Here is a 24,886-nt window from a genome sequence, read left to right as displayed (position 1 = left end):
AGGTGACCGTTCCCTGGCCGGTGTCTGGGCGGGGGGGGACAGTTGATTTGTGGCGCAGACACGTGAGATTGGCAAACGCCCCCCCAGCGCACGTGTAATACACAATAACAGAGACTCGTCTCCGGTCCCAAAGGCGGGCTGCGTCCGGGACCTGTTCACACCAGCAGCCCCAGGGGAGTCACTCCGATCTCTCCCGTGAGTGCGGGTCACGGAATGGGTCCCCTCCTTCCCCATCAATCGCTGGGGGAGCGTTAGTGAAACCCTGACAATTCCTGAAACGAAACTAAATATGTAACAGCCCCCCCCCGCCCCGTCTGCAGCCTCTGCCACCCCCCGGCTCCAGCCTCTGCCCCCGGCGCTGAGACCCGGCCGCCCCCTCCCTGCCCCAGCGGGATCGGGAAGGGTCCAGCAAAGCCCAGCCCGGCAGCCCCGCCCCCAGCCCCGCCCCGCCCGAGCAGAGCCAGGCCCCCCCCAGCCGGACCGGCAGGTTCCCGAAGCGCCCGGCGCGGTATAAAGGGCGGCGCTGGGGCCGCCGGAGCCAGGCAGCAGCGTCCCGGCAGGGAGCCCGGCCCAGGCGGCTCCAGCAGCAGCAGCGTCCCGGCAGCTGAGCTCGGCCCAGCGGCGCCAGGCCCCGGCAGGATGCTCCCGCTCCCAGTGTGGCTGTGGCGGAGCTGCGGCCCCGTGTCCAGCCTCGTGGGGCCGGGTCCCCCCAGCCTCTGGGGCCAGCTGGTGGGGGACCTGCCGACGCCCCTGGAGGAGATGGAGCGAATGAGACCCTCCCTCCTGCTGGCTCATCCCCTTCTCCGCGGGGGAGGCCAGGGGAGGGTGACGCCAAGGGAGAGTGGCCGGTCCCTGTAGCTCCAGTAGCCCTGGGACTCTGGTCCATCTGATTCCACTCAGCGCAGCTGGAGCAGCCCTTGGTCTGGGTGTGAAGGTTTCGGAGCCCATTCTTGGGCTGCCAGCAACTGTTCTATGCTCTACGTGTCTCTCTGTAGGAGCAGGGACTGTGGGATGCTCTGTGACTCTGCTCTTGTTTTGTATCAGCACTTTGGGCTTTTGTACAGCTTTTATCCCTCTCCTGAACTACAAAGTAAAGGTTTTTATTTTAACTACAAACTTGTGTCCTGCGATGGGCTCGACTGCCTTGAGTCTATGTTTGACCTGTAGAAATATACCCCCCCGTTTCTGCCAGGCCTGTTCCCGTCCCTGTTTCTAGCCCTTGCTTTCATCTCAAGGGGGTGGACCAGGACCCTGCTGAGGGTTGAGAGGTGTTGGTTGTAGGCTCCAGTCTGAGGCAGGAGAATCACAGTTGTGACAAAAATCCAGTCACTGTTCTGAAGGAAGGTGTCCGTAGGGTGACCGGACAGCAACTGTGAAAAAAGGGACAGGGTGGGGGATAATAGGTGCCTAGATAAGAAAGTCCCCCAAAACAGGACTGTCCCTATAAAAATGGGACAGCTGGTCACCCTTGGTGTGGGTAACTGGGTGGGGACTGGGCACCAGAGACCAGGGCCCTGATCCTTAACGGTACTTGAAGGGGCTTCTCTACCTCTTTAAGCTCTAAGGCCCCTATTTGCACATCTCTAACATTTTCAAACCAACCCCTCAGCTGCCTCCCCACCCTGTACGACCCTATCGGATTTCAAATTAAAAAGAGTTTTAAAGGGGAAGTACACAGTGTGATGCCTGGCTGTCAGTGTCTTTGACTTTTTTGTGTCAGACTCTGAAAATAGACCAGCTCAGTTCTCAGCCTTGAGAGAGAAACCATTTTCTCTTTAAAACAGTGGGGGAAACATGACCCTGGCGTGGGTTCAGAGGTGCTGCCTGTAGGGTCCCAGTCTGATATAATCGAAAACTCGTGACTTAAGTCAGGTCACTGTTCTGAGAGGGTCAGGCCAGTGGTGCTCAAACTTTTCCAGTCGCTCCCCCTATTCCCAGAAATGGAATCTGTCCACAGCCCCCCTCCCTTACTGAACAGCCAAGGTTTCCTCAGCAGTGGAGCTTGGGCTGAAGGGGGAGCTGGGGTCGGAGCTGGGCTGGGGGCAGAGGGGAACGAGGGCAGAGCTGGGTCTGGAGGCGGAGCTCGTCTGGGGACGGAGCAGGGTTGGAAGTGTGACGCTCCCTCCCTGCCCCCCAGGCTGACTTCAGGCATGCTCTGTGCCCCCTCAAATGTTCCTCCATCCCCCCTTAGGGGGATGCACCCCACACTTTGAGAGCCAGTGACTTAGCAGTTGGGAACTTGGTCAGGGAGGGGACTAGGAACCAACTAGCTGTTTCTAGCACCCCACCCTGCAATTTGCCAGGTGCCCGCAAGGGGGCAGGCCCTGGGGGGCACAGACGAATAATTTTGATGGGAGTAAAATATAAAAGCAACCTCTGCAAACCTCCGTGCCCAGGACAGTCGAGGGGGAGCCAGAACTAGACAAAACGTGGCCTTGTCGCTTATCAGCGAATCCTACGGGAAGGGGCCTGTTTGGCAGGGCCAGCTGCCCATCTTGCTGCCCCATTGGGAAGCCCAGCTTGTTCCTTCGCTCCCAGGCACACAGGGCCTTTCTAGGAGGCTGCGGCAGAGGAATGCCCTGGGTGCGCCAGGACGGTGGCTCGGAACCTTTCCAGACTACTGGCCCCCTTTCAGGTATCACCTCACTTAAAAACGTCTCGCTTAGAAAACGGGACATAGAAATACGGAAGTGTCACAGCAGACTAGTACTGAAAAATGGGTTATGTTCCTTTTGACCATATCATCATAAAATAAATCTACTGGAACGTAAATTTTGTACTTACATTTCAGTGTACAGTACACACAGCCGTGGGTTCCGGAAGAGCACGGCCAACAGGCCATGGCCCTCCCAGGTTTCGCCATGGGCCTGGCCCCAACCCCTGACCAGCCCAGAAGCTGGAGCCCGGCATGGGTAAGAGCGGCCCAGGGACCCTGGGAAGCTGTGGACCTGCCACATGCCTGGGGTATGGGGGGGGCCCGAAAGCAGCCCCCAGCCTGTGTCCCTGCCCTCCAGGCCCCCCACCCAGCATAGATGGAGCGTCTGCAGCTCCCCACAGCTGCCCAGGTGGCTCTTACCCTGGCCCGGCTGCTGCTTTTTCACCCTTGAGGCCCCACCCCCGGGCGAGGGCAGAAGCTGGAGGTGGGTCGGGGTAATAGTCATGCAGGCAACTATGGGGAGCCACAGACTCTCCACCTGCCCTGGATGGCAGGCCAGGGACACAAGCCGGGGACTGCTCTCGGCAATGGGTTGAACTGGTCAATGAAATAATGAGGAGATGAAGGATGCCTCCCACAGCTTCCCTGTTGGGGGTTCTTTAAAGGAGATTTTGAAAAATTCTCACGTTCGTTTTCCATGAGCCCAGGACAGAAGGCACAGAGCAGAGCAAAGGATTTTCTTTCGGAGAGGAAAGACAGCAGCAGGCCTTGCTCTTGCCTCAGGCTGAGGCAGATTAGGGGTTTGTGGGGCCCTGGGCCAGAGCAAGTGGGGTCCCCCCCCACCTCCAGCGCTCCTGCCAGGGAGTAGGGGAAGCCCCCGTACTCCAACCCTGCTCCCTGGCAGGAGAGCCAGGCAGGCAGAGCAGGGCAAACCCCCACACCTTGACCACACTCCCCAGCAGGTGCGCCAGGTGGGCAGGGGGAGCCCCAATTGGCCAGGGCTCCTCGGCACTGGCCCAGCTGCTAATCCGCACTAGTTTCAAGAACTTTGTAGTTCAACTGTGAGTTCTGGAATTGATCACGGCATCACAACATCCAGCCCTCAGTGGCATAGCGCAGTGATTTGAGCATTGGCCTGCTAAACCCAGGGTTGTGAGTTCGCTCCTTAAGGGGGCTGTTAAGTTGATCTGGGGCAAAATATGGGGACTGGTCCTGCTTTGAGCAGGCGGTTGGACTAGATGATCTCCTGAGCTCCCTTCCAACCCTGATATTCTGTGATCCCTGATTGTCAGTACTGAGGGGATTCAGGCACCATCCTAGGAGATCCTGTTCCCAGGTTATTGAATATTCCACATCTTACCCAAATATACGCTTACAGTCTATACAAGTGCCTTAAAGTCCAAGCCACTTTGCCAGTGGCTGGTGGGGGTGAGGGGCGGGGGAAGAACAACCCAAGCCCACCCTCTGCTCGGGAACCTGCCGGTCCGGCTGGGGGCGGGGCGTGGCTCTGCTCGGGCGGGGCGGGGCTGGGGGCGGGCCTGGCTCTGCTCGGGCGGGGCGGGGCTGGGGGCGGGGCCTGGCTCTGCTCGGGCGGGGCGGGGCTGGGGGCGGAGCTGCCGGGCTGGGCTTTGCTGGATCCTTCCCGATCCCGCTGGGGCAGGGAAGGGGCGGGCGGGTCTCAGCGCCGGGGGCAGAGGCTGGAGCCGAGGGTGGGGGCGTGGCAGAGGCTGGAGCCGGGGGGGTGGCAGAGGCTGGAGCCGGGGCGGTGGCAGAGGCTGCACACGGGGCGGGGGGGCTGTTACATATTTAGTTTCGTTTCAGGAATTGTCAGGGTTTCACTAACGCTCCCCCAGCGATTGATGGGGAAGGAGGGGACCCATTCCGTGACCCGCACTCACGGGAGAGATCGGAGTGACTCCCCTGGGGCTGCTGGTGTGAACAGGTCCCGGACGCAGCCCGCCTTTGGGACCGGAGACGAGTCTCTGTTATTGTGTATTACACGTGCGCTGGGGGGGCGTTTGCCAATCTCACGTGTCTGCGCCACAAATCAACTGTCCCCCCCCCGCCCAGACACCGGCCAGGGAACGGTCACCTCGGCGGCACCGCCCGGCCAAGCCTCTGCCCCGGCGCTGAGACGCGCCCGCCCCCTCCCTGCCCCAGCGGGATCGGGAAGGATCCAGAAAAGCCCCGCCCCCAGCCCCGCCCCGCCCGAGCAGAGCCAGGCCCCGCCCCCAGCCCCGCCCCGCCCGAGCAGAGCCAGGCCCCGCCCCCAGCCGGACCGGCAGGTTCCCGAAGCGCCCGGCGCGGTATAAAGGGCGGCGCTGGGGCCGCCGGAGCCAGGCAGCAGCAGCCCGGCAGGGAGCCCGGCCCAGGCGGCTCCAGCAGCAGCAGCGTCCCGGCAGCTGAGCTCGGCCCAGCGGCTCCAGGTCCGGGCAGGATGCTCCCGCTCCCAGTGTGGCTGTGGCCGAGCTGTGGCCCCGTGTCCAGCCTCGTGGGGCCGGGTCCCCCCAGCCTCTGGGGCCAGCTGGTGGGGGACCTGCCGACGCCCCTGGAGGAGATGGAGCGAATGAGACCCTCCCTCCTGCTGGCTCATCCCCTTCTCCGCGGGGGAGGCCAGGGGAGGGCGACGCCAAGGCAGAGCGGCCGGTCCCTGGCCGAGGGTGCGGGGAAGGAGCCCGGGGCCCGGGCGCCGGGGAAGGAGAAGTACCAGCTCTCCCTGGACGTGAGCGGCTTCTCCCCAGCTGAGCTGATGGTGAGACTGGCCGGGAGGAAGCTGACGGTGACGGGGAAGCAGGAGAAGAAAACGGAGTCGGGGGCTGGAGTCCGCTCCCACGAGTACAGAGAGATCCGCCGAGAAACGCTCCTGCCGGAAGCCGTGGACGTGCAGGCCCTGCTCTGCTCCCTGTCCCAGGACGGGCAGCTCTGCATCGAGGCGCCGCCTCTGGCCCTGCCAGCTGCCGAAGGGAGAGCCGTTCCCATCAGCGTCTGCCCGGGGGTGAAGGCAGGAGAAGGGAACCTGGCGGCGGAGGGAAAGGAGCCGGGGAGCAGCGAGGTGGAGACAGGAGGAGAGACTGAGGGGTCCAGCCCCAGAGATTCCTGAAACCAGCCACCGGCTCCAGTAGCCCTGGGACTCTGGTCCAGCTGATTCCACTCAGCGCAGCTGGAGCAGCCCTTGGTCTGGGTGTGAAGGTTTCAGGGCCCATTCTTGGGCTCCCCGCAACTGTTCTATGCTCTACGTGTCTCTCTGTAGGAGCAGGGACTGTGGGATGCTCTGTGACTCTGCTCTTGTTTTGTATCAGCGCTTTGGGCTTTTGTACAGCTTTTATCCCTCTCCTGAACTACAAAGTAAAGGTTTTTATTTTAACTACAAACTTGTGTCGTGTGATGGGCTCGACTGCCTTGAGTCTATGTTTGACCTGTAGAAATATACCCCCCCGTTTCTGCCAGGCCTGTTCCCGTCCCTGTTTCTAGCCCTTGCTTTCATCTCAAGGGGGTGGACCAGGACCCTGCTGAGGGTTGAGAGGTGTTGGTTGTAGGCTCCAGTCTGAGGCAGGAGAATCACAGTTGTGACAAAAATCCAGTCACTGTTCTGAAGGAAGGTGTCCGTAGGGTGACTGGACAGCAACTGTGAAAAAAGGGACGGGGTGGGGGATAATAGGCGCCTAGATAAGAAAGTCCCCCAAAACAGGACTGTCCGTATAAAAATGGGACATCTGGTCACCTTTGGTGTGGGTAACTGGGTGGGGACTGGGCACCAGAGACCAGGGCCCTGATCCTTAACGGTACTTGAAGGGGCTTCTCTACCTCTTAAGCTCTAAGGCCCCTATTTGCACATCTCTAACATTTTCAAACCAACCCCTCAGCTGCCTCCCCACCCTGTACGACCCTATGGGATTTCAAATTAAAGAGATGTTTGGTTTTTTTTTAAAGGGGAAGTACACAGTGTGATGCCTGGCTGTCAGTGTCTTTGACTATTTTGTGTCAGACTCTGGAAATAGACCAGGTCAGTTCTCAGCCTTGAGAGAGAAACCATTTTCTCTTTAAAACAGTGGGGGAAACATGACCCTGGCGCGGGTTCAGAGGTGCTGCCTGTACGGTCCCAGTCTGATATAATCGAAAACTCGTGACTTAGGTCACTGTTCTGAGAGGGTCAGGCCAGTGGTGCTCAAACTTTTCCAGTCGCTCCCCCTATTCCCAGAAATGGAATCTGTCCACAGCCCCCCTCCCTTACTGAACAGCCAAGGTTTCCTTAGCAGTGGAGCTTGGGCTGAAGGGGGAGCTGGGGTCAGAGCTGGGCTGGGGGCAGAGGGGAACGAGGGCAGAGCTGGGTCTGGAGGCGGAGCAGGGTTGGAAGTGTGACACTCCCTCCCTGCCCCCCAGGCTGGCTCCAGCCATGCTCTGTGCCCCCTCAAATGTTCCTCCTTCCCCCCTTAGGGGGATGCACCCCACACTTTGAGAGCCAGTGACTTAGCAGTTGGGAACTTGGTCAGGGAGGGGACTAGGAACCAACTAGCTGTTTCTAGCACCCCACCCTGCAATTTGCCAAGTGCCCGCAAGGGGGCAGGCCCTGGGCGGCACAGACGAATAATTTTGATGGGAGTAAAATATAAAAGCAACCTCTGCAAACCTCCGTGCCCAGGACAGTCGAGGGGGAGCCAAAACTAGACAAAACGTGGCCTTGTCGCTTATCAGCAAATCCTACAGGAAGGGGCCTGTTTGGCAGGGCCAGCTGCCCATCTTGCTGCCCCATTGGGAAGCCCAGCTTGTTCCTTCGCTCCCAGGCACACAGGGCCTTTCTAGGAGACTGCAGCAGCAGAATGACCTGGGTGTGCCAGGAGGGTGGCTCGGAACCTTTCCAGACTACTGGCCCCCTTTTAGGTATCACCTCACTTAAAAACGACTCGCTTAGAAAACGGGACATAGAAATACGGAAGTGTCACAGCAGACTAGTACTGAAAAATGGATTAAGTTCCTTTTGACCATATCATCATAAAATAAATCTACTGGAATGTAAATTTTGTACTTACATTTCTGTGTACAGTACACACAGCCGTGGGTTCCGGAAGAGCACGGCCAACAGGCCGTGGCCCTCCCAGGTTTCGCCATGGGCCTGGCCCCGTCCCTGGACCAGCCCAGAAGCTGAAGCCTGGCATGGGTAAGGCAGGCCCAGGGACCCCGAGAAGCTGTGGACCTGCCACCTGCCTGAGGTAGGGGGGGCCCAAAAGCACCCCCCAGCCTGTGTCCCTGCCCTCCAGGCCCCCCACCCAGCATAGATGGAGCATCTGCAGCTCCCTACAGCTGCAGAGGTGGTTCTTACCCTGGCCCGGCTGCTGCTTTTTGACCCTTGAGGCCCCACCCCCAGGCCAGGACAGAAGCTGGAGCTGGGTCAGGGTAATAGTCATGCAGGCAACTATGGGGAGCCACAGACTCTCCACCTGCCCTGGATGGCAGGCCAGGGACACAAGCCGGGGACTGCTCTCGGCAATGGGTTGAACTGGTCAATGAAATAATGAGGAGATGAAGGATGCCTCCCACGGCTTCCCTGTTGGGGGTTTTTTAAAGGAGATTTTGAAAAATTCTCACGTTCGTTTTCCATGAGCCCAGGACAGAAGGCACAGAGCAGAGCAAAGGATTTTCTTTCGGAGAGGAAAGACAGCAGCAGGCCTTGATCTTGCCTCAGGCAGAGGCAGATTAGGGGTTTGTGGGGCCCTGGGCCAGAGCAAGTGGGGTCCCCCCCCACCACCAGCTCCTGCCAGGGAGTAGGGGAAGTCCCTGTACTCCAACGCTGCTCCCTGGCAGGAGAGCCAGGCAGGAGGCAGAGCAGGGCAAACCCCCACACCCTGACCACACTCCCCAGCAGGTGCACCGGATGGGCAGAGGGAACCCCGGTTGGCCAGGGCTCCTCGGCACTGGCCCAGTGGCTAATTCGACACTAGTTTCAAGAACTTTGTACTTCCACTGTGAGTTCTGGAATTGATCATGGCATCACGATATCCAGCCCTCAGTGGGGATCCCTGATTGTCAGTACTGAGGGGATTCAGGCACCATCCTAGGAGATTTTGTTCCCAGGTTACTGAATATTCCACATCTTACCCAAATATACGCTTACAGTCTATACAAGTGCCTCAAAGTCCAAGCCACTTTGCCAGTGGCTGGTGGGGGTGAGGGGCGGGGGAAGAACAACCCAAGCCCACCCTCTGCTCCAGGTCCCAGCGCAGGGACCCTATAGGTAGCAGCCATCCACAATGTCCCTCTAAATTAACTGTGCTGCTGCTCTAATTACCTGGGCCACTTCCCCATGGCTCACGCACATTCTTCACCCTTACCTCAGGGCCAGGGCCTTGTCAAGTCCCAGCCTGGAACAACAGCCACTCTCCTCCAGCTCTAACAAGGAACTGAACTAGCTCTGGCCCTGCAGCTCTTCTTATAGTGACCTGCTGGGCCCTGATTGGCTGCTTCCCACACAGCCGCTCTAGGCAGCTTCGAGGACCTCTCTACTGCCCTTTTCTGGGAAAACAAAATATCCACTGGCTCCCTAGATAGCTTTGAGGAGCAGTGGGCGCTGTCCGGCATTCTCTGCTCCATGGGCCCCGCTGGATCCCTGGGATTGAACCTGTGACCTCCACCCCTTGCCCTGTTATTTCTTAGTTGTCCCCCCTGTTTAGTTGCATCCAGGATCCACCGGTCCCTCCCACAAGGCTGGGAGAGGGGCCTTTAGCCACAGGCGGAGCTTTCACCCACCCGCCTCCCAGACATTCAATAAGGCCCTTTTCTAGGGCAGGGTGTGGCAGTGTTATGCTTATAAGCACACGGGATCTTTTTCAGAGAATATGCCGCATTTATTGAAGATACAACGTTTAGCACATACATTCAAATCACACACACTGTCCCGCCAGTCGATGTTATAGTTCCCAGTCCAGAGCCCAGATCAATCTAGTGGCCAGCTAGGTTGATCATGGGTAGGTAGGAGCCAGGTTCTGTCGGTTGCGACACGATGCTCCGGGGAAGTCTTGGCAGGACAAGCCCAAAGTTTCATGGAAAAGCACCCTGTTTATATAGTGATTTTCCTTCACTGGGACCAAGGAGTTTTCACTGTCCTGCTGTAATCAATTGTCCTTTGCGAGTGCTTGTTTTCTTAAGTTGTTCTTCTTCTCATCCTTTATCTTGTTCTTTCATTGAGTTTTTCAGGGAGTTATCCCACGCTGGTTTTGATCACAGCTATCTTGTCCCCATTGATGGGTGCCTGCCACATCTTTTAGAGTCACCAATCTGCCCTCTTCTCACATCTCAATAGGGCTTGTTGCAATCTCCTGGCGCCCTTACGTCTGCCCTCGGTTCCTACCTAGGATGTCTGGTCCGGTGATGGCCTTCACACTTATCTTCTAACACACGGATTCCTCATTCACACACAAAACAGGATTGATTTACACAACCCATTTGAACAGGAACATCAAATTGCAATGCAGGAGAAAACAATCATTCCATTCTTTACTTATTTCAAAGTGCTAAGCCTACAAGAAAATGGTGACACTAAAGGTCTGTCACTGCCTTGAAATCAGCTCCAGACCCAGATTCTGGCTGATGCATCTTTACCAATGGCCCATTAGACCATTCCATTCTGCTTTCAGAAAGGCTGGCTGGCAGGATATGATCAAATCATACCCTAACACATTTAATACATGCTACATTATTATTTTTTATCCTTCATTCTAAATTATACAAAATACAAACATAAAATCCTACTACAACTCCTACACAAGGCCTCCAGCAGGGGGCCTCAGAGCCTAGTCCACCCCATCACAACCTCCAAAAGGAGAGATTTTTAGTATGATTTAATTACCTTATTTTCTACAGTTACTCAGTTTGAGTTTTGCTTTCTAGTCCTTCCTTGGGTTTTCAGCAATCAACTTCCAACTTTAGAAGGAGTGTGTCTGGGTGTTTGCCAAGAACCCGAGCAAGCCAGCGTCTCTCTAGAAAGCAAGTGCCTCTGCCCCAGCTCCCGCCCCGAACCTTTGTATCACAGTTTCAATGTTGCACAGTGAAGGAGTTTATAACACCTTTAACGCTGGGGGCCCCTGCAATCGATACAACAGCACCAAGACCATGCATCGCGTGGGGAGTGGGAGGTGCCGAAGGAAGGGCTTGTCCGCAGCCAGACAGTTGAAACTGTCAACCGGATGGGCAGGGACAGAACAGGGGTTTAGGTGTCTGAGCAGCTGACTTGGTACCCCTGGCTGATGGGCCAGAAATCAGTGCCTCCCCCAACTCAGGAGCCTCAGCCTCAAACCCTCTCCTCCAGTAAGGCACCTATGCCAGGTTAGCCACCTAGGTCGCCCATGTCCTACTGGCCGCACCCACGTCTCTCTCTGTGTCGCATGATTCCTCCTATAAGTGTCAATCCTTCCAGCCCTTCCCTAAGGAGTGGGGCTCCCCTTGGACAGAAGGGCTTGTCCGTCTGCTGGGTCAGAAAGAAGGGCCCAAGTCACTGGAAACTCAGGCTATTTATCCAGAAGGCCTTTCTGTCCCTGTTGGTCTCTGGAGAATTCACTTTGAACCAGCCCATGTAAGTCTCTCCAGGTGGTGGGACCGCTCTGGAACTGTCACAGTCTGAGTGAATTTCCCCAATCACCCCTCACTGTTCTTAGTTCCCGGTGGGCTGTGGGCACTCTGCCCCATGGAACTAAAGTACAGACAGTCCCTGGCCCACAGCGATGTGATGTAAACATGAGATGCACTGTCCTAGGGTTGGGGGGTTCCACGACCACCGCTCCCAAGAGAAGGAGGCGGGTGGTGGTGGTCGGGGACTCTCTCCTCAGGGGGACCAAGTCATCTATCTGCCACCCCGACCGGGAAAACCGAGAAGTCTGCTGCTTGCCAGGAGCTAAGATTCGCGATGTGACGGAGAGACTGCCGAGACTCATCAAGCCCTCGGATCGCTACCCCTTCCTGCTTCTCCACGTGGGCACCAATGATACTGCCAAGAATGACCTTGAGCGGATCGCTGCGGACTACGTGGCTCTGGGAAGAAGGATAAAGGAGTTTGAGGTGCAAGTGGTCTTCTCGTCCATCCTCCCCGTGGAAGGAAAAGGCCCGGGTAGAGACCGTAGAATCGTGGAAGTCAACGAATGGCTACGCAGGTGGTGTCAGAGAGAAGGCTTTGGATTCTTCGACCATGGGATGGTGTTCCACGAAGGAGGAGTGCTGGGCAGAGACGGGCTCCACCTAACAAAGAGAGGGAAGAGCATCTTCTCAAGCAGGCTGGCTAACCTAGTGAGGAGGGCTTTAAACTAGGTTCACCGGGAGAAGGAGACCAAAGCCCTGAGGTAAGTGGGGAAGTGGGACACCGGGAGAAAGCACGAGCAGGAGCGTGTGAGAGGGGAGGGCTCCTGCCTCATACTGAGAAAGAGGGGCGATCAGCGGGTTATCTCAAGTGCCTATACACAAATGCAGAAAGCCTGGGAAACAAGCAGGGAGAACTGGAGGTCCTGGCAAAGTCAAGGAATTATGATGTGATTGGAATAACAGAGTCTTGGTGGGATAACTCACATGACTGGAGTACCGTCAGGGATGGATATAAGCTGTTCAGGAAGGACAGGCAGGGCAGAAAAGCTGGGGGAGTTGCACTGTATGTAAGGGAGCAGTATGACTGCTCAGAGCTCTGGTATGAAACTGCAGAAAAACCTGAGAGTCTCTGGATTAAGTTTAGAAGTGTGAGCACCAAGGGTGATGTCGTGGTGGGAGTCTGCTATAGACCACCGGACCAGGGGGATGAGGTGGACGAGGCTTTCTTCCGGCAACTCGCAGAAGCTACTAGATCGCATGCCCTGGTTCTCATGGGAGACTTCAATCACCCTGATCTCTGCTGGGAGAGCAATACACCGGTGCACAGACAATCCAGGAAGTTTTTGGAAAATGTAGGGGACAATTTCCTGTGCAAGTGCTGGAGGAACCAACTAGGGGCAGAGCTCTTCTTGACCTGCTTCTCAGAAACCGGGAAGAATTAGTAGGGGAAGCAAAAGTGGATGGGAACCTGGGAGGCAGTGACCATAAGATGGTCGAGTTCAGGATCCTGACACAAGGAGGAAAGGAAAGCAGCAGAATACGGACCCTGGACTTCAGAAAAGCAGACTTAAACTCCCTCAAGGAACTGATGGGCAAGATCCCCTGGAGAATAACATGAGGGGGAAAGGAGTCCAGGAGAGCTGGCTTTATTTTAAAGAATCCTTATTGAGGTTAGAGGGACAAACCATCCCGATGTGTAGAAAGAATAGTAAATATGGCAGGCCACCAGCTTGGCTTAACAGTGAAATCCTTGCTGATCTTAAACACAAAAAAGAAGCTTCCAAGAAGTGGAAGATTGGACAAATGACCAGGGATGAGTATAAAAATATTGCTCGGGCATGCAGGAGTGAAATCAGGAAGGCCAAATCACATCTAGAGTTGCAGCTAGCAAGAGATGTTAAGAGTAACAAGAAGGGTTTCTTCAGGTATGTCGGCAACAAGAAGCAAGTCAAGGAAAGTGTGGGCCCCTTACTGAATGAGGGAGGCAACCTAGTGACAGAGGATGTGGAAAAAGCTAATGTACTCAATGTTTTGTTGCCTCTGTCTTCACGAACAAGGTCAGCTCCCAGACTACTGCACTGAGCAGCACAGCATGGGGAGGAGGTGACCAGCTCTCTGTGGAGAAAGAAGTGGTTCGGGACTATTTAGAAAAGCTGGATGTGCACAAGTCCATGGGGCCGGATGCGCTGCATCCGAGAGTGCTAAAGGAGTTGGCGGCTGTGATTGCGGAGCCATTGGCCATTATCTTTGAAAACTCATGGCGATCGGGGGAAGTCCCGGACGACTGGAAAAAGGCTAATGTAGTGCCCATCTTTAAAAAAGGGAAGAAGGAGGCTCCTGGGAACTACAGGCCAGTCAGCCTCACCTCACTCCCTGGAAAAATCATGGAGCAGGTCCTCAAGGAATGAATTCGGAAGCACTTAGAGGAGAGGAAAGTGATCAGGAACAGTCAGCATGGATTCACCAAGGGCAAGTCATGCCTGACTAATCTAATTGCCTTCTATGACGAGATAACTGGCTCTGTGGATGAAGGGAAAGCAGTGGACGTGTTGTTCCTTGACTTTAGCAAAGCTTTTGACACGGTCTCCCACAGTATTCTTGCCAGCAAGTTAAAGAAGTATGGGCTGGATGAATGCACTATAAGGTGGGTAGAAAGTTGGCTAAATTGTCAGGCTCAACGGTTAGTGATCAATGGCTCCATGTCTAGTTGGCAGCCAGTATCAAACGGAGTGCCCCAAGGCTCGGTCCTGGGGCCGGTTTTGTTCAATATCTTTATAAATGATCTGGAGGATGGTGTGGATTGCACCCTCAGCAAGTTTGCAGACGACACTAAACTGGGAGGAGAGGTAGATAGGCTGGAGGGTAGGGATAGGATACAGAGAGACCTAGACAAATTAGAGGATTGGGCCAAAAGAAATCTGATGAGGTTCAACAAGGACAAGTGCAGAGTCCTGCACTTAGGACGGAAGAATCCAATGCACCGCTACAGACTAGGGACCGAATCGCTAGGCAGCAGTTCTGCAGAAAAGGACCTAGGGGTGACAGTGGACGAGAAGCTAGATATAGTCAACAGTGTGCCCTTGTTGCCAAGAAGGCCAATGGCATTTTGGGACGTATAAGTAGGGGCATTGCCAGCAGATCGAGGGACGTGATCGTTCCCCTCTATTCGACATTGGTGAGGCCTCATCTGGAGTACTGTGTCCAGTTTTGGGCCCCACACTACAGGAAGGATGTGGAAAAATTGGAGAGTCCAGCGAAGGGCAACAAAAATAATTAGGGGACTGGAACACATGACTTATGAGGAGAGGCTGAGGGAACTGGGATTGTTTAGTCTGTAGAAGAGAAGAATGAGGGGGGATTTGATAGCTGCTTTCAACTACCTGAAAGGTGGTTCCAAAGGGGATGGATCGAGACTATTCTCAGAGGTAGCGGATGACAGGACAAGGAGTAATGGTCTCAAGTTGCAGTGGGAGAGATTTAGGTTGGATATCGGAAAACCTTTTTCACTAGGAGGGTGGTGAAACACTGGAATGCGTTACCTAGGGAGGTGGTGGAATCTCCCTTCCTTGGAAGTTTTTAAGGTCAGGCTTGACAAAGCCCTGACTGGGATGATTTGATTGGGGATTGGTCCTGCTTTCAGCAGGGGGTTGGACTAGATGACCTCCTGAGGTCCCTTCCAACCCTGATATTCTATGATTCTGTGATTCATACAATCAGAGATCCCAAGATTACTGCAGGGCCTTACCATATATGTCACAGCCGTTTACGGGAGTACGTGCCTCTGGGCCTGGTGTTCGGTTCCTAGTCCCCTCCCGAATCAGGCACACCCCCAGTCACTCTCAGAATGCCAGACCTTTATCACAGCTGTTCTGCTCTTGTCTTAACCCGCACCCTACAATCAACAACTCTCAACCCTCAAAACCATCATGTTCCCTCACTTCTAGATTGACAGGGGCCTCTGCAGAGACACACGAGAACTGACCTGGGACAATGGCAGTTGATTGCCAAAGGTGAAACATGAAATAGTGAATCAAGCAGACAGAGCTCGTCAGACAGCACCGTTTGTATTTACTAGAAAGGTTGAGATTTAAATTATCAAATTCAAGACAAGTATTCTATCAAAATAAAAAAAAGCACAGAGCCATGGAGCATCCCACAGTCACTTCTTACACAGAGACACACTGACAGCACAGACTAGATTCTTACAGCCCAGGAATGGACTCACAAACATTCACACCCCGACCAAGGGCTGCTCCAGCTGGGCTGAGTGGAATCAGATGGACCAGAGTCCCAGGGCTACTGGAGTCGGTGGCTGGTTTCAGGAATCTCTGGGGCTGGTCCCCTCAGTCTCTCCTCCTGTCTCCACCTCGCTGCTCCCCGGCTCCTTTCCCTCCGCGGCCAGGTTCCCGTCTCCTGCCTTCACCCCCGGGCAGACGCTGATGGGAACGGCTCTCCCTTCGGCAGCTGGCAGGGCCAGAGGCGGCGCCTCGATGCAGAGCTGCCCGTCCTGGGACAGGGAGCAGAGCAGGGCCTGCACGTCCACGGCTTCCGGCAGGAGCGTTTCTCGGCGGATCTCTCTGTACTCGTGGGAGCGGACTCCAGCCTCCGACTCCGTTTTCTTCTCCTGCTTCCCCGTCACCGTCAGCTTCCTCCCGGCCAGTCTCACCATCAGCTCAGCTGGGGAGAAGCCGCTCACGTCCAGGGAGAGCTGGTACTTCTCCTTCCCCGGCGCCCGGGCCCCGGGCTCCTTCCCCGCACCCTCGGCCAGGGACCGGCCGCTCTGCCTTGGCGTCGCCCTCCCCTGGCCTCCCCCGCGGAGAAGGGGATGAGCCAGCAGGAGGGAGGGTCTCATTCGCTCCATCTCCTCCAGGGGCGTCGGCAGGTCCCCCACCAGCTGGCCCCAGAGGCTGGGGGGACCCGGCCCCACGAGGCTGGACACGGGGCCACAGCTCGGCCACAGCCACACTGGGAGCGGGAGCATCCTGCCCGGGCCTGGCGCCGCTGGGCCGAGCTCAGCTGCCGGGACGCTCCTGCTGCTGGAGCCGCCTGTGCCGGGCTCCCTGCCGGGCTGCTGCTGCCTGGCTCCGGCGGCCCCAGCGCCGCCCTTTATACCGCGCCGGGCGCTTCGGGAACCTGCCGGTCCGGCTGGGGGCGGGGCCTGGCTCTGCTCGGGCGGGGCTGGGGGCGGAGCTGCCGGGCTGGGCTTTGCTGGACCCTTCCCGATCCCGCTGGGGCAGGGAGGGGGCGGCCGGGTCTCAGCGCCGGGGGCAGAGGCTGGAGCCGGGGGGTGGCAGAGGCTGCAGACGGGGCGGGGGGGGGGGGAGTGTTACATATTTAGTTTCGTTTCAGGAATTGTCAGGGTTTCACTAACGCTCCCCCAGCGATTGATGGGGAAGGAGGGACCCATTCCGTGACCCGCACTCACGGGAGAGATCGGAGTGACTCCCCTGGGGCTGCTGGTGTGAACAGGTTCCGGACGCAGCCCGCCTTTGGGACCGGAGACGAGTCTCTGTTATTGTTTATTACACGTGCGCTGGGGGGGGCGTTTGCCAATATCACGTGTGTGCGCCACAAATCAACTGTGTTCCCCCCCCCCGCCCAGACACTGGCCAGGGAACGGGCACCTCGGCGGCACCGCCCGGCCAAGCCTCTGCCCCGGCGCTGAGACCCGCCCGCCCCCTCCCTGCCCCAGCGGGATCGGGAAGGATCCAGCAAAGCCCAGCCCGGCAGCCCCGCCCCCAGCCCCGCCCCGCCCGAGCAGAGCCAGGCCCCCCCCAGCCGGACCGGCAGGTTCCCGAAGCGCCCGGCGCTGTATAAAGGGCGGCGCTGGGGCCGCCGGAGCCAGGCAGCAGCAGCCCGGCAGGGAGCCCGGCCCAGGCGGCTCCAGCAGCAGCAGCGTCCCGGCAGCTGAGCTCGGCCCAGCGGCTCCAGGCCCGGGCAGGATGCTCCCGCTCCCAGTGTGGCTGTGGCGGAACTGTGGCCCCGTGTCCAGCCTCGTGGGGCCGGGTCCCCCCAGCCTCTGGGGCCAGCTGGTGGGGGACCTGCCGACGCCCCTGGAGGAGATGGAGCGAATGAGACCCTCCCTCCTGCTGGCTCATCCCCTTCTCCGCGGGGGAGGCCAGGGGAGGGCGACGCCAAGGCAGAGCGGCCGGTCCCTGGCCGAGGGTGCGGGGAAGGAGCCCGGGGCCCGGGCGCCGGGGAAGGAGAAGTACCAGCTCTCCCTGGACGTGAGCGGCTTCTCCCCAGCTGAGCTGATGGTGAGACTGGCCGGGAGGAAGCTGACGGTGACGGGGAAGCAGGAGAAGAAAACGGAGTCGGGGGCTGGAGTCCGCTCCCACGAGTACAGAGAGATCCGCCGAGAAACGCTCCTGCCGGAAGCCGTGGACGTGCAGGCCCTGCTCTGCTCCCTGTCCCAGGACGGGCAGCTCTGCATCGAGGCGCCGCCTCTGGCCCTGCCAGCTGCCGAAGGGAGAGCCGTTCCCATCAGCGTCTGCCCGGGGGTGAAGGCAGGAGAAGGGAACCTGGCGGCGGAGGGAAAGGAGCCGGGGAGCAGCGAGGTGGAGACAGGAGGAGAGACTGAGGGGTCGAGCCCCAGAGATTCCTGAAACCAGCCACCGACTCCAGTAGCCCTGGGATTCTGGTCCATCTGATTCCACTCAGCCCAGCTGGAGCAGCCCTTGGTCTGGGTGTGAAGGTTTCGGAGCCCATTCCTGGGCTGTCAGAATCTAGTCTGTGCTGTCAGTGTGTCTCTAGTGTAAGAAGTGACTGTGGGATGCTCTATGGCTCTGTGCTTTTTTTTTTTTTTTGATAGAATACTTGTCTTGAATTTGAAAATTAAATCTTTCTAGTAAATACAAACAGTGCTGTCTGATGAGATCTGTCTGCTTGATTCACTATTTCATGTTTCACCTTTGGCAATAAACTGCCATTGTCCCAGGTCAGTTCTCATGTGTCTCTGCAGAGGCCCCTGTCAATCTAGAAGTGAGGGAACATGATGGTTTTGAGGGTTGAGAGTTGCTGATTGTAGGGTGCGGGTCTAAGATAAGAGCAGAACAGCTGTGATAAAGGGCGGGCATTCTGAGACTGAGTGGGAGTGGGGGTGTGCCTGATTCGGGAGGGGACTAGGAACCGAACACCAGGCCCAGAGGCACGTACTCCTGTAAACAGCTGTGACATAAGTGGCAATGCCGTGCAGTAGTCTTGGGATCTCTGATTGTATGAAGTTTACATCACATCGCTGTGGGCCAGGGACTGTCTGTACTATAGTTTCATGGGGCAGGGTGACCACAGCCCACCGGGAACTAAGAACAGTGCGGGGTTATTGGGGGAAAATTCACTCAAACTGTGATAGCTCCAGAGCCGTCGCACCACCTGGAGAGACTCACAAGGGCTGGTTCAAAGTGAATTCTCCAGAGACCAACAGGGACAGAAAGGCCTTCTAGATTAATAGCCTGAGTTTCCAGTGACTTGGGCCCTTCTTTCTGACCCAGCAGATGGACAAGCCCTTCTGTCCAAGGGGAGCCCCACTCCTTAGGGAAGGGCTGGAAGGATTGACACTTACAAGAGGAATCATGCGACACAGAGAGAGACGTGGGTGCGGCCAGTAGGACATGGGCGACCTAGGTGGCTAACCTGGCATAGGTGCCTTACTGCAGGAGAGGGTTTGAGGCTGAGGCTCCTGAGTTGGGGGAGGCACTGATTTCTGGCCCATCAGCCAGGGGTACCAAGTCAGCTGCTCAGACACCTAAACCCCTGTTCTGTCCCTGCCCATCCGGTTGACAGTTTCAACTGTCTGGCTGCGGACAAGCCCTTCCTTCGGCACCTCCCACTCCCCACGCGATGCATGGTCTTGGTGCTGTTGTATCGATTGCAGGGGCCCCCAGCGTTAAAGGTGTTATAAACTCCTTCACTGTCCAACATTGAAACTGTGATACAAAGGTTCGGGGCGGGAGCTGGGGCAGAGGCACTTGCTTTCTAGAGAGACGCTGGCTTGCTCGGGTTCTTGGCAAACACCCAGACACACTCCTTCTAAAGTTGGAAGTTGATTGCTGAAAACCCAAGGAAGGACTAGAAAGCAAAACTCAAACTGAGTAACTGTAGAAAATAAGGTAATTAAATCATACTAAAAAATCTCTCCTTTTGGAGGTTGTGATGGGGTGGACTAGGCTCTGAGGCCCCCTGCTGGAGGCCTTGTGTAGGAGTAGTAGTAGGATTTTATGTTTGTATTTTGTATAATTTAGAATGAAGGATAAAAAATAATAATGTAGCATGTATTAAATGTGTTAGGGTATGATTTGATCATATCCTGCCAGCCAGCCTTTCTGAAAGCAGAATGGAATGGCCTAATGGGCCATTGGTAAAGATGCATCAGCCAGAATCTGGGTCTGGAGCTGATTTCAAGGCAGTGACAGACCTTTAGGGTCACCATTTTCTTGTAGGATTAGCACTTTGAAATAAGTGAAAGAATGGAATGATTGTTTTCTCCTGCATTGCAATTTGATGTTCCTGTTCAAATGGGTTGTGTAAAGCAATCCTGTTTTGTGTGTGAATGAGGAATGTGTGTGTTAGAAGATAAGTGTGAAGGCCATCACCGGACCAGACGTCCTAGGTAGGAACCGAGGGCAGACGTAAGGGCGCCAGGAGATTGCAACAAGCCCCTATTGAGATGTCAGAAGAGGGCAGATTGGTGACTCTAAAAGATGGGGCAGGCAGCCATCAATGGGGACAAGATAGCTGTGATCAAAACCAGCGTGGGATAACTCCCTGAAAAACTCGATGAAAGAACAAGATAAAGGATGAGAAGAACAACTTAAGAAAACAAGCACTCGTCAAAGGACAATTGATTACAGCATGACAGTGCAAAACTCCTTGGTCCCAGTGAAGGAAAATCACTATATAAACAGGGTGCTTTTCCATGAAACTTTGGGCTTGTCCTGCCAAGACTTCCCCAGAGCATCCTGTCGCAACCGACAGAACCTGACTCCTACCTACCCGTGATCAACCTAGCTGGCCACTAGATTGATCCGGGCTCTGGACTGGGAACTATAACATCGACTGGCGGGACAGTGTGTGTGATTTGAATGCATATGCTAAACGTTGTATCTTCAATAAATGCGGCATATTCTCTGAAAAAGATCCCGTGTGTTTATAAGCATAACACTGCCACACCCTGCCCCAGAAAAGGGCCTTATTGAATGTCTGGGAGGCGGGTGGGTGAAAGCCCGCCTGTGGCTAAAGGCTCCTCTCCCAGCCTTGTGGGAGGGACCGGTGGATCCTGGATACAACTAAACAGGGGGGACAACTAAGAAATAACAGGGCAAGGGGTGGAGGTCACAGGTTCAATCCCAGGGATCCAGCGGGGGACACGGAGCAGAGAACCCCGGACAGCGCCCACTGCTCCTCAAAGCTATCTAGGGAGCCAGTGGATATTTTATTTTCCCAGAAAAGGGCAGTAGAGAGGTCCTCCAAGTTGCCTAGAGCGGCTGTGTGGGAAGCAGCTAATCAGGGCCCAGCAGGTCAGTATAAGAAGAGCTGCAGGGCCAGGACCAGTTCAGTTCCTTGCTAGAGCTGGAGGAGAGTGGCTGTTGTTCCAGGCTGGCCCTGGTGTAAGGGTGAAGAATGTGCGTGAGCCATGGGGAAGTGGCCCAGGTAATTAGAGCAGTAGCAGCACAGTTAATTTAGAGGGACATTGTGGATGGCTGCTACCTATAGGGTCCCTGCGCTGGGACCTGGAGCAGAGGGTGGGCTTGGGTTGTTCTTCCCCCGCCCCTCACCCCCACCAGCCACTAGCAAAGTGGCTTGGACTTTGAGGCACTTGTATAGACTGTATATTTGGGTAAGATGTGGAATATTCAGTAACCTGGGAACAGAATCTCCTAGGATGGTGCCTGAATCCCCTCAGTACTGACAATCAGGGATCACAGAATATCAGGGTTGGAAGGGAGCTCAGGAGATCATCTAGTCCAACCCCCTGCTCAAAGCAGGACCAATCCCCATATTTTGCCCCAGATCAACTTAACAGCCCCCTCAAGGAGTGAACTCACAACCCTGGGTTTAGCAGGCCAATGCTCAAACCACTGTGCTATGCCACTGAGGGCTGGATGTTGTGATGCCATGATCAATTCCAGAACTCACAGTTAAACTACAAAGTTCTTGAAACTAGTGCGGATTAGCAACTGGGCCAGTGCTCAGGAGCCCCGGCCAATTGGGGCTCCACCTGGCGCACCTGCTGGGGAGTGTGGTCAGGGTGTGGGGGTTTGCCCTGCTCAACCTGCCTGGCTCTCCTGCCAGGGAGCAGGGTTGGAGTACGGGGACTTCCCCTACTCCCTGGCAGGAGTGCTGGAGGTGGGTGGGGACCCCACTTGCTCTGGCCCAGGGCCCCACAAACCCGTAATCTGCCTCAGCCTGAGGCAAGAGCAAGGCCTGCTGCTGTCTTTCCTCTCTGAAAGAAAATCCTTTGCTCTGCTCTGTGCCTTCTGTCCTGGGCTCATGGAAAACGAACGTGAGAATTTTTCAAAATCTCCTTTAAAGAACCCCCAACAGGGAAGCCGTGGGAGGCATCCTTCATCTCCTCATTATTTCATTGACCAGTTCAACCCATTGCTGAGAGCAGTCCCCGGCTTGTGTTCCTGGCCTGCCATCCAGGGCAGGTGGAGAGTCTGTGGCTCCCCATAGTTGCCTGCATGACTATTACCCCGACCCAGCTCCAGCTTCTGCCCTGGCCTGGGGGTGGGGCCTCAAGGGTCAAAAAGCAGCAGCCGGGCCAGGGTAAGAGCCACCTGGGCAGCTGTGGGGAGCTGCAGACGCTCCATCTATGCTGGGTGGGGGGCTGGAGGGCAGGGACACAGGCTGGGGGGTGCTTTTGGGCCCCCCCTACCCCAGGCAGGTGGCAGGTCCACAGCTTCCCGGTGTCCCTGGGCCGCTCTTACGCATGCCAGGCTTCAGCTTCTGGGCTGGTCAGGGGACGGAGGCCAGGCCCATGGCGAAACCTGGGAGGGCCATGGCCTGTTGGCCGTGCTCTTCCGGAACCCACGGCTGTGTGTACTGTACACTGAAATATAAGTACAAAATTTACATTCCAGTAATTTATTTTATGATGATATGGTCAAAAGAAGAACATAATCCATTTTTCAGTACTAGTCTGCTGTGACACTGTCGTATTTCTATGTCCCGTTTTGTAAGCGAGTCGTTTTTAAGTGAGGTGATACCTAAAAGGGGGCCAGTAGTCTGGAAAGGTTCCGAGCCACCCTCCTGGCGCACCCAGGGCATTCCTCTGCCGCAGCCTCCTAGAAAGGCCCTGTGTGCCTGGGAGCGAAGGAACAAGCTGGGCTTCCCAATGGGGCAGCAAGATGGGCAGCTGGCCCTGCCAAACAGGCCCCTTCCCGTAGGATTCGCTGATAAGCGACAAGGCCACGTTTTGTCTAGTTTTGGCTCCCCCTTGACTGTCCTGGGCACTGAGGTTTGCAGAGGTTGCTTTTATATTTTACTCCCATCACAATTATTCGTCTGTGCCCCCCAAGGTCTGCCCCCTTGCGGGCACCTGGCAAATTGCAGGGTGGGGTGCTAGAAACAGCTAGTTGGTTCCTAGTCCCCTCCCTGACCAAGTTCCCAACTGCTAAGTCACTGGCTCTCAAAGTGTGGGGTACATCCCCCTAAGGGGGGATGGAGGAACATTTTGAGGGGGCACAGAGCATGGCTGAAATCAGCCTGGGGGGCAGGGAGGGAGCATCACACTTCCAACCCTGCTCCGTCCCCAGACCAGCTCCGCCTCCAGACCCAGCTCTGCCCTCGTTCCCCTCTGCCCCCAGCCCAGCTCCCCCTTCAGCCGAAGCTCCACTGCTGAGGAAACCTTGGCTGTTCAGTAAGGGAGGGGGGCTGTGGACAGATTCCATTTCTGGGAATAGGGGGAGCGACTGGAAAAGTTTGAGCACCACTGGCCTGACCCTCTCAGAACAGTGACCTAAGTCACCAGTTTTCGATTATATCAGACTGGGACCCTACAGGCAGCACCTCTGAACCCGCGCCAGGGTCATGTTTCCCCCACTGTTTTAAAGAGAAAATGGTTTCTCTCTCAAGGCTGAGAACTGAGCTGGTCTATTTCCAGAGTCTGACACAATAGTCAAAGACACTGACAGCCAGGCATCACACTGTGTACTTCCCCTTTTTTAAAAAAAAAACAACAAACTCTTTAATTTGAAATCCCATAGGGTTGTACAGGGTGGGGAGGCAGCTGAGGGGTTGCTTTGAAAATGTTAGAGATGTGCAAATAGGGGCCTTAGAGCTTAAAGAGGTAGAGAAGCCCCTTCAAGTACCGTTAAGGATCAGGGCCCTGGTCTCTGGTGCCCAGTCCCCACCCAGTTACCCACACCAAGGGTGACCAGCTGTCCCATTTTTATAGGGACAGTCCTGTTTTGGGGGACTTTCTTATCTAGGCGCCTATTATCCCCCACCCTGTCCCTTTTTTCACAGTTGCTGTCCGGTCACCCTACGGACACCTTCCTTCAGAACAGTGACTGGATTTTTGTCACAACTGTGATTCTCCTGCCTCAGACTGGACCCTACAACCAACACCTCTCAACCCTCAGCAGGGTCTGGGTCCACCCCCTTGAGATGAAAGCAAGGGCTAGAAACAGGGACGGGAACAGGCCTGGCAGAAACGGGGGGGTATATTTCTACAGGTCAAACATAGACTCAAGGCAGTCGAGCCCATCACACGACACAAGTTTGTAGTTAAAATAAAAACCTTTACTTGTAATTCAGGAGAGCGATAAAAGTTGTACAAAAGCCCAAAGCGCTGATACAAAACAAGAGCAGAGTCACAGAGCATCCCACAGTCCCTGGTCCTACAGAGAGACACGTAGAGCATAGAACAGTTGCGGGCAGCCCAAGAATGGGCCCTGAAACCTTCACACCCAGACCAAGGGCTGCTCCAGCTGCGCTGAGTGGAATCAGCTGGACCAGAGTCCCAGGGCTACTGGAGCCGGTGGCTGGTTTCAGGAATCTCTGGGGCTGGTCCCCTCAGTCTCTCCTCCTGTCTCCACCTCGCTGCTCCCCGGCTCCTTTCCCTCCGCCGGGCGCTGCGGGAACCTGCCGGTCCGGCTGGGGGGGGGCCTGGCTCTGCTCGGGCGGGGCGGGGCTGAGGGCGGGGCTGCCGGGCTGCGCTTTGCTGGATCCTTCCCGATCCCGCTGCGGCAGGGAGGGGGCGGGCGGGTCTCAGCGCCGGGGCACAAGCTTGGCCGGGCGGTACGGCCGAGGTGCCCGTTCCCTGGGCGGGGGGGGGACAGCTGATTTGTGGCGCAGACACGTGAGATTGGCAAACGCCCCCCCAGCGCACGTGTAATACACAATAACAGAGACTCGTCTCCGGTCCCAAAGGCGGGCTGCGTCCGGGACCTGTTCACACCAGCAGCCCCAGGGGAGTCACTCCGATCTCTCCCGTGAGTGCGGGTCACGGAATGGGTCCCTCCTTCCCCATCAATCGCTGGGGGAGCGTCAGTGAAACCCTGACAATTCCTGAAACGAAACTAAATATGTAACAGCCCCCCCCCCCCGCCCCGTCTGCAGCCTCTGCCACCCCCCGGCTCCAGCCTCTGCCCCGGCGCTGAGACCCGCCCGCCCCCTCCCTGCCCCAGCGGGATCGGGAAGGATCCAGCAAAGCCCAGCCCGGCA

The 24,886-nt window shown here is 56.4% G+C and overlaps 3 protein-coding genes across 4 annotated transcripts; 2 read left to right on the top strand and 1 right to left on the bottom strand.

Moving 5' to 3' along the window:
- Positions 1 to 532: 532 nt before the first annotated feature.
- On the top strand, positions 533 to 18,076 carry LOC119565537 (heat shock protein 30C-like). Of its 2 annotated transcripts, none has more exons than XM_037891891.2 (2): positions 533 to 814; positions 5,269 to 6,027. In XM_037891891.2, exons 1-2 carry the CDS (start codon positions 640 to 642, stop codon positions 5,754 to 5,756), a joined length of 663 nt encoding a protein of 220 aa, XP_037747819.1. In that variant the 5' UTR covers positions 533 to 639; the 3' UTR covers positions 5,757 to 6,027. The 2 variants fall into 2 exon arrangements, with proteins under 2 accessions (XP_037747819.1, XP_037747818.1); XM_037891890.2 differs by lacking the exon at positions 533 to 814 and adding an exon at positions 17,913 to 18,076 and having other exon boundaries at positions 5,076 to 5,845.
- LOC102945149 (heat shock protein 30C) lies at positions 15,264 to 16,293 on the bottom strand. The gene has a single exon (XM_007052857.4). The coding sequence runs from the start codon at positions 16,197 to 16,199 to the stop codon at positions 15,537 to 15,539; it is 663 nt and encodes a 220-aa protein (XP_007052919.3). The 5' UTR covers positions 16,200 to 16,293; the 3' UTR covers positions 15,264 to 15,536.
- Positions 17,071 to 18,076, top strand: LOC119565539 (heat shock protein 30C-like). Its single transcript, XM_037891893.2, has one exon. The coding sequence runs from the start codon at positions 17,161 to 17,163 to the stop codon at positions 17,821 to 17,823; it is 663 nt and encodes a 220-aa protein (XP_037747821.1). The 5' UTR covers positions 17,071 to 17,160; the 3' UTR covers positions 17,824 to 18,076.
- Positions 18,077 to 24,886: the final 6,810 nt, after the last annotated feature.

Source organism: Chelonia mydas, chromosome 2 (genome assembly GCF_015237465.2).
Source record: "Chelonia mydas isolate rCheMyd1 chromosome 2, rCheMyd1.pri.v2, whole genome shotgun sequence".
Taxonomy (NCBI): Eukaryota; Metazoa; Chordata; order Testudines; family Cheloniidae; genus Chelonia; species Chelonia mydas.
This window is presented reverse-complemented; position numbering and strand designations above follow the sequence as displayed.

Bases quoted from the DNA above. Each gene is read 5' to 3' on its own strand.
- LOC119565537 (XM_037891890.2), top strand. From the start codon at position 5,094: ATGCTCCCGCTCCCAGTGTGGCTGTGGCCGAGCTGTGGCCCCGTGTCC.
- LOC102945149 (XM_007052857.4), bottom strand. From the start codon at position 16,199: ATGCTCCCGCTCCCAGTGTGGCTGTGGCCGAGCTGTGGCCCCGTGTCC.
- LOC119565539 (XM_037891893.2), top strand. From the start codon at position 17,161: ATGCTCCCGCTCCCAGTGTGGCTGTGGCGGAACTGTGGCCCCGTGTCC.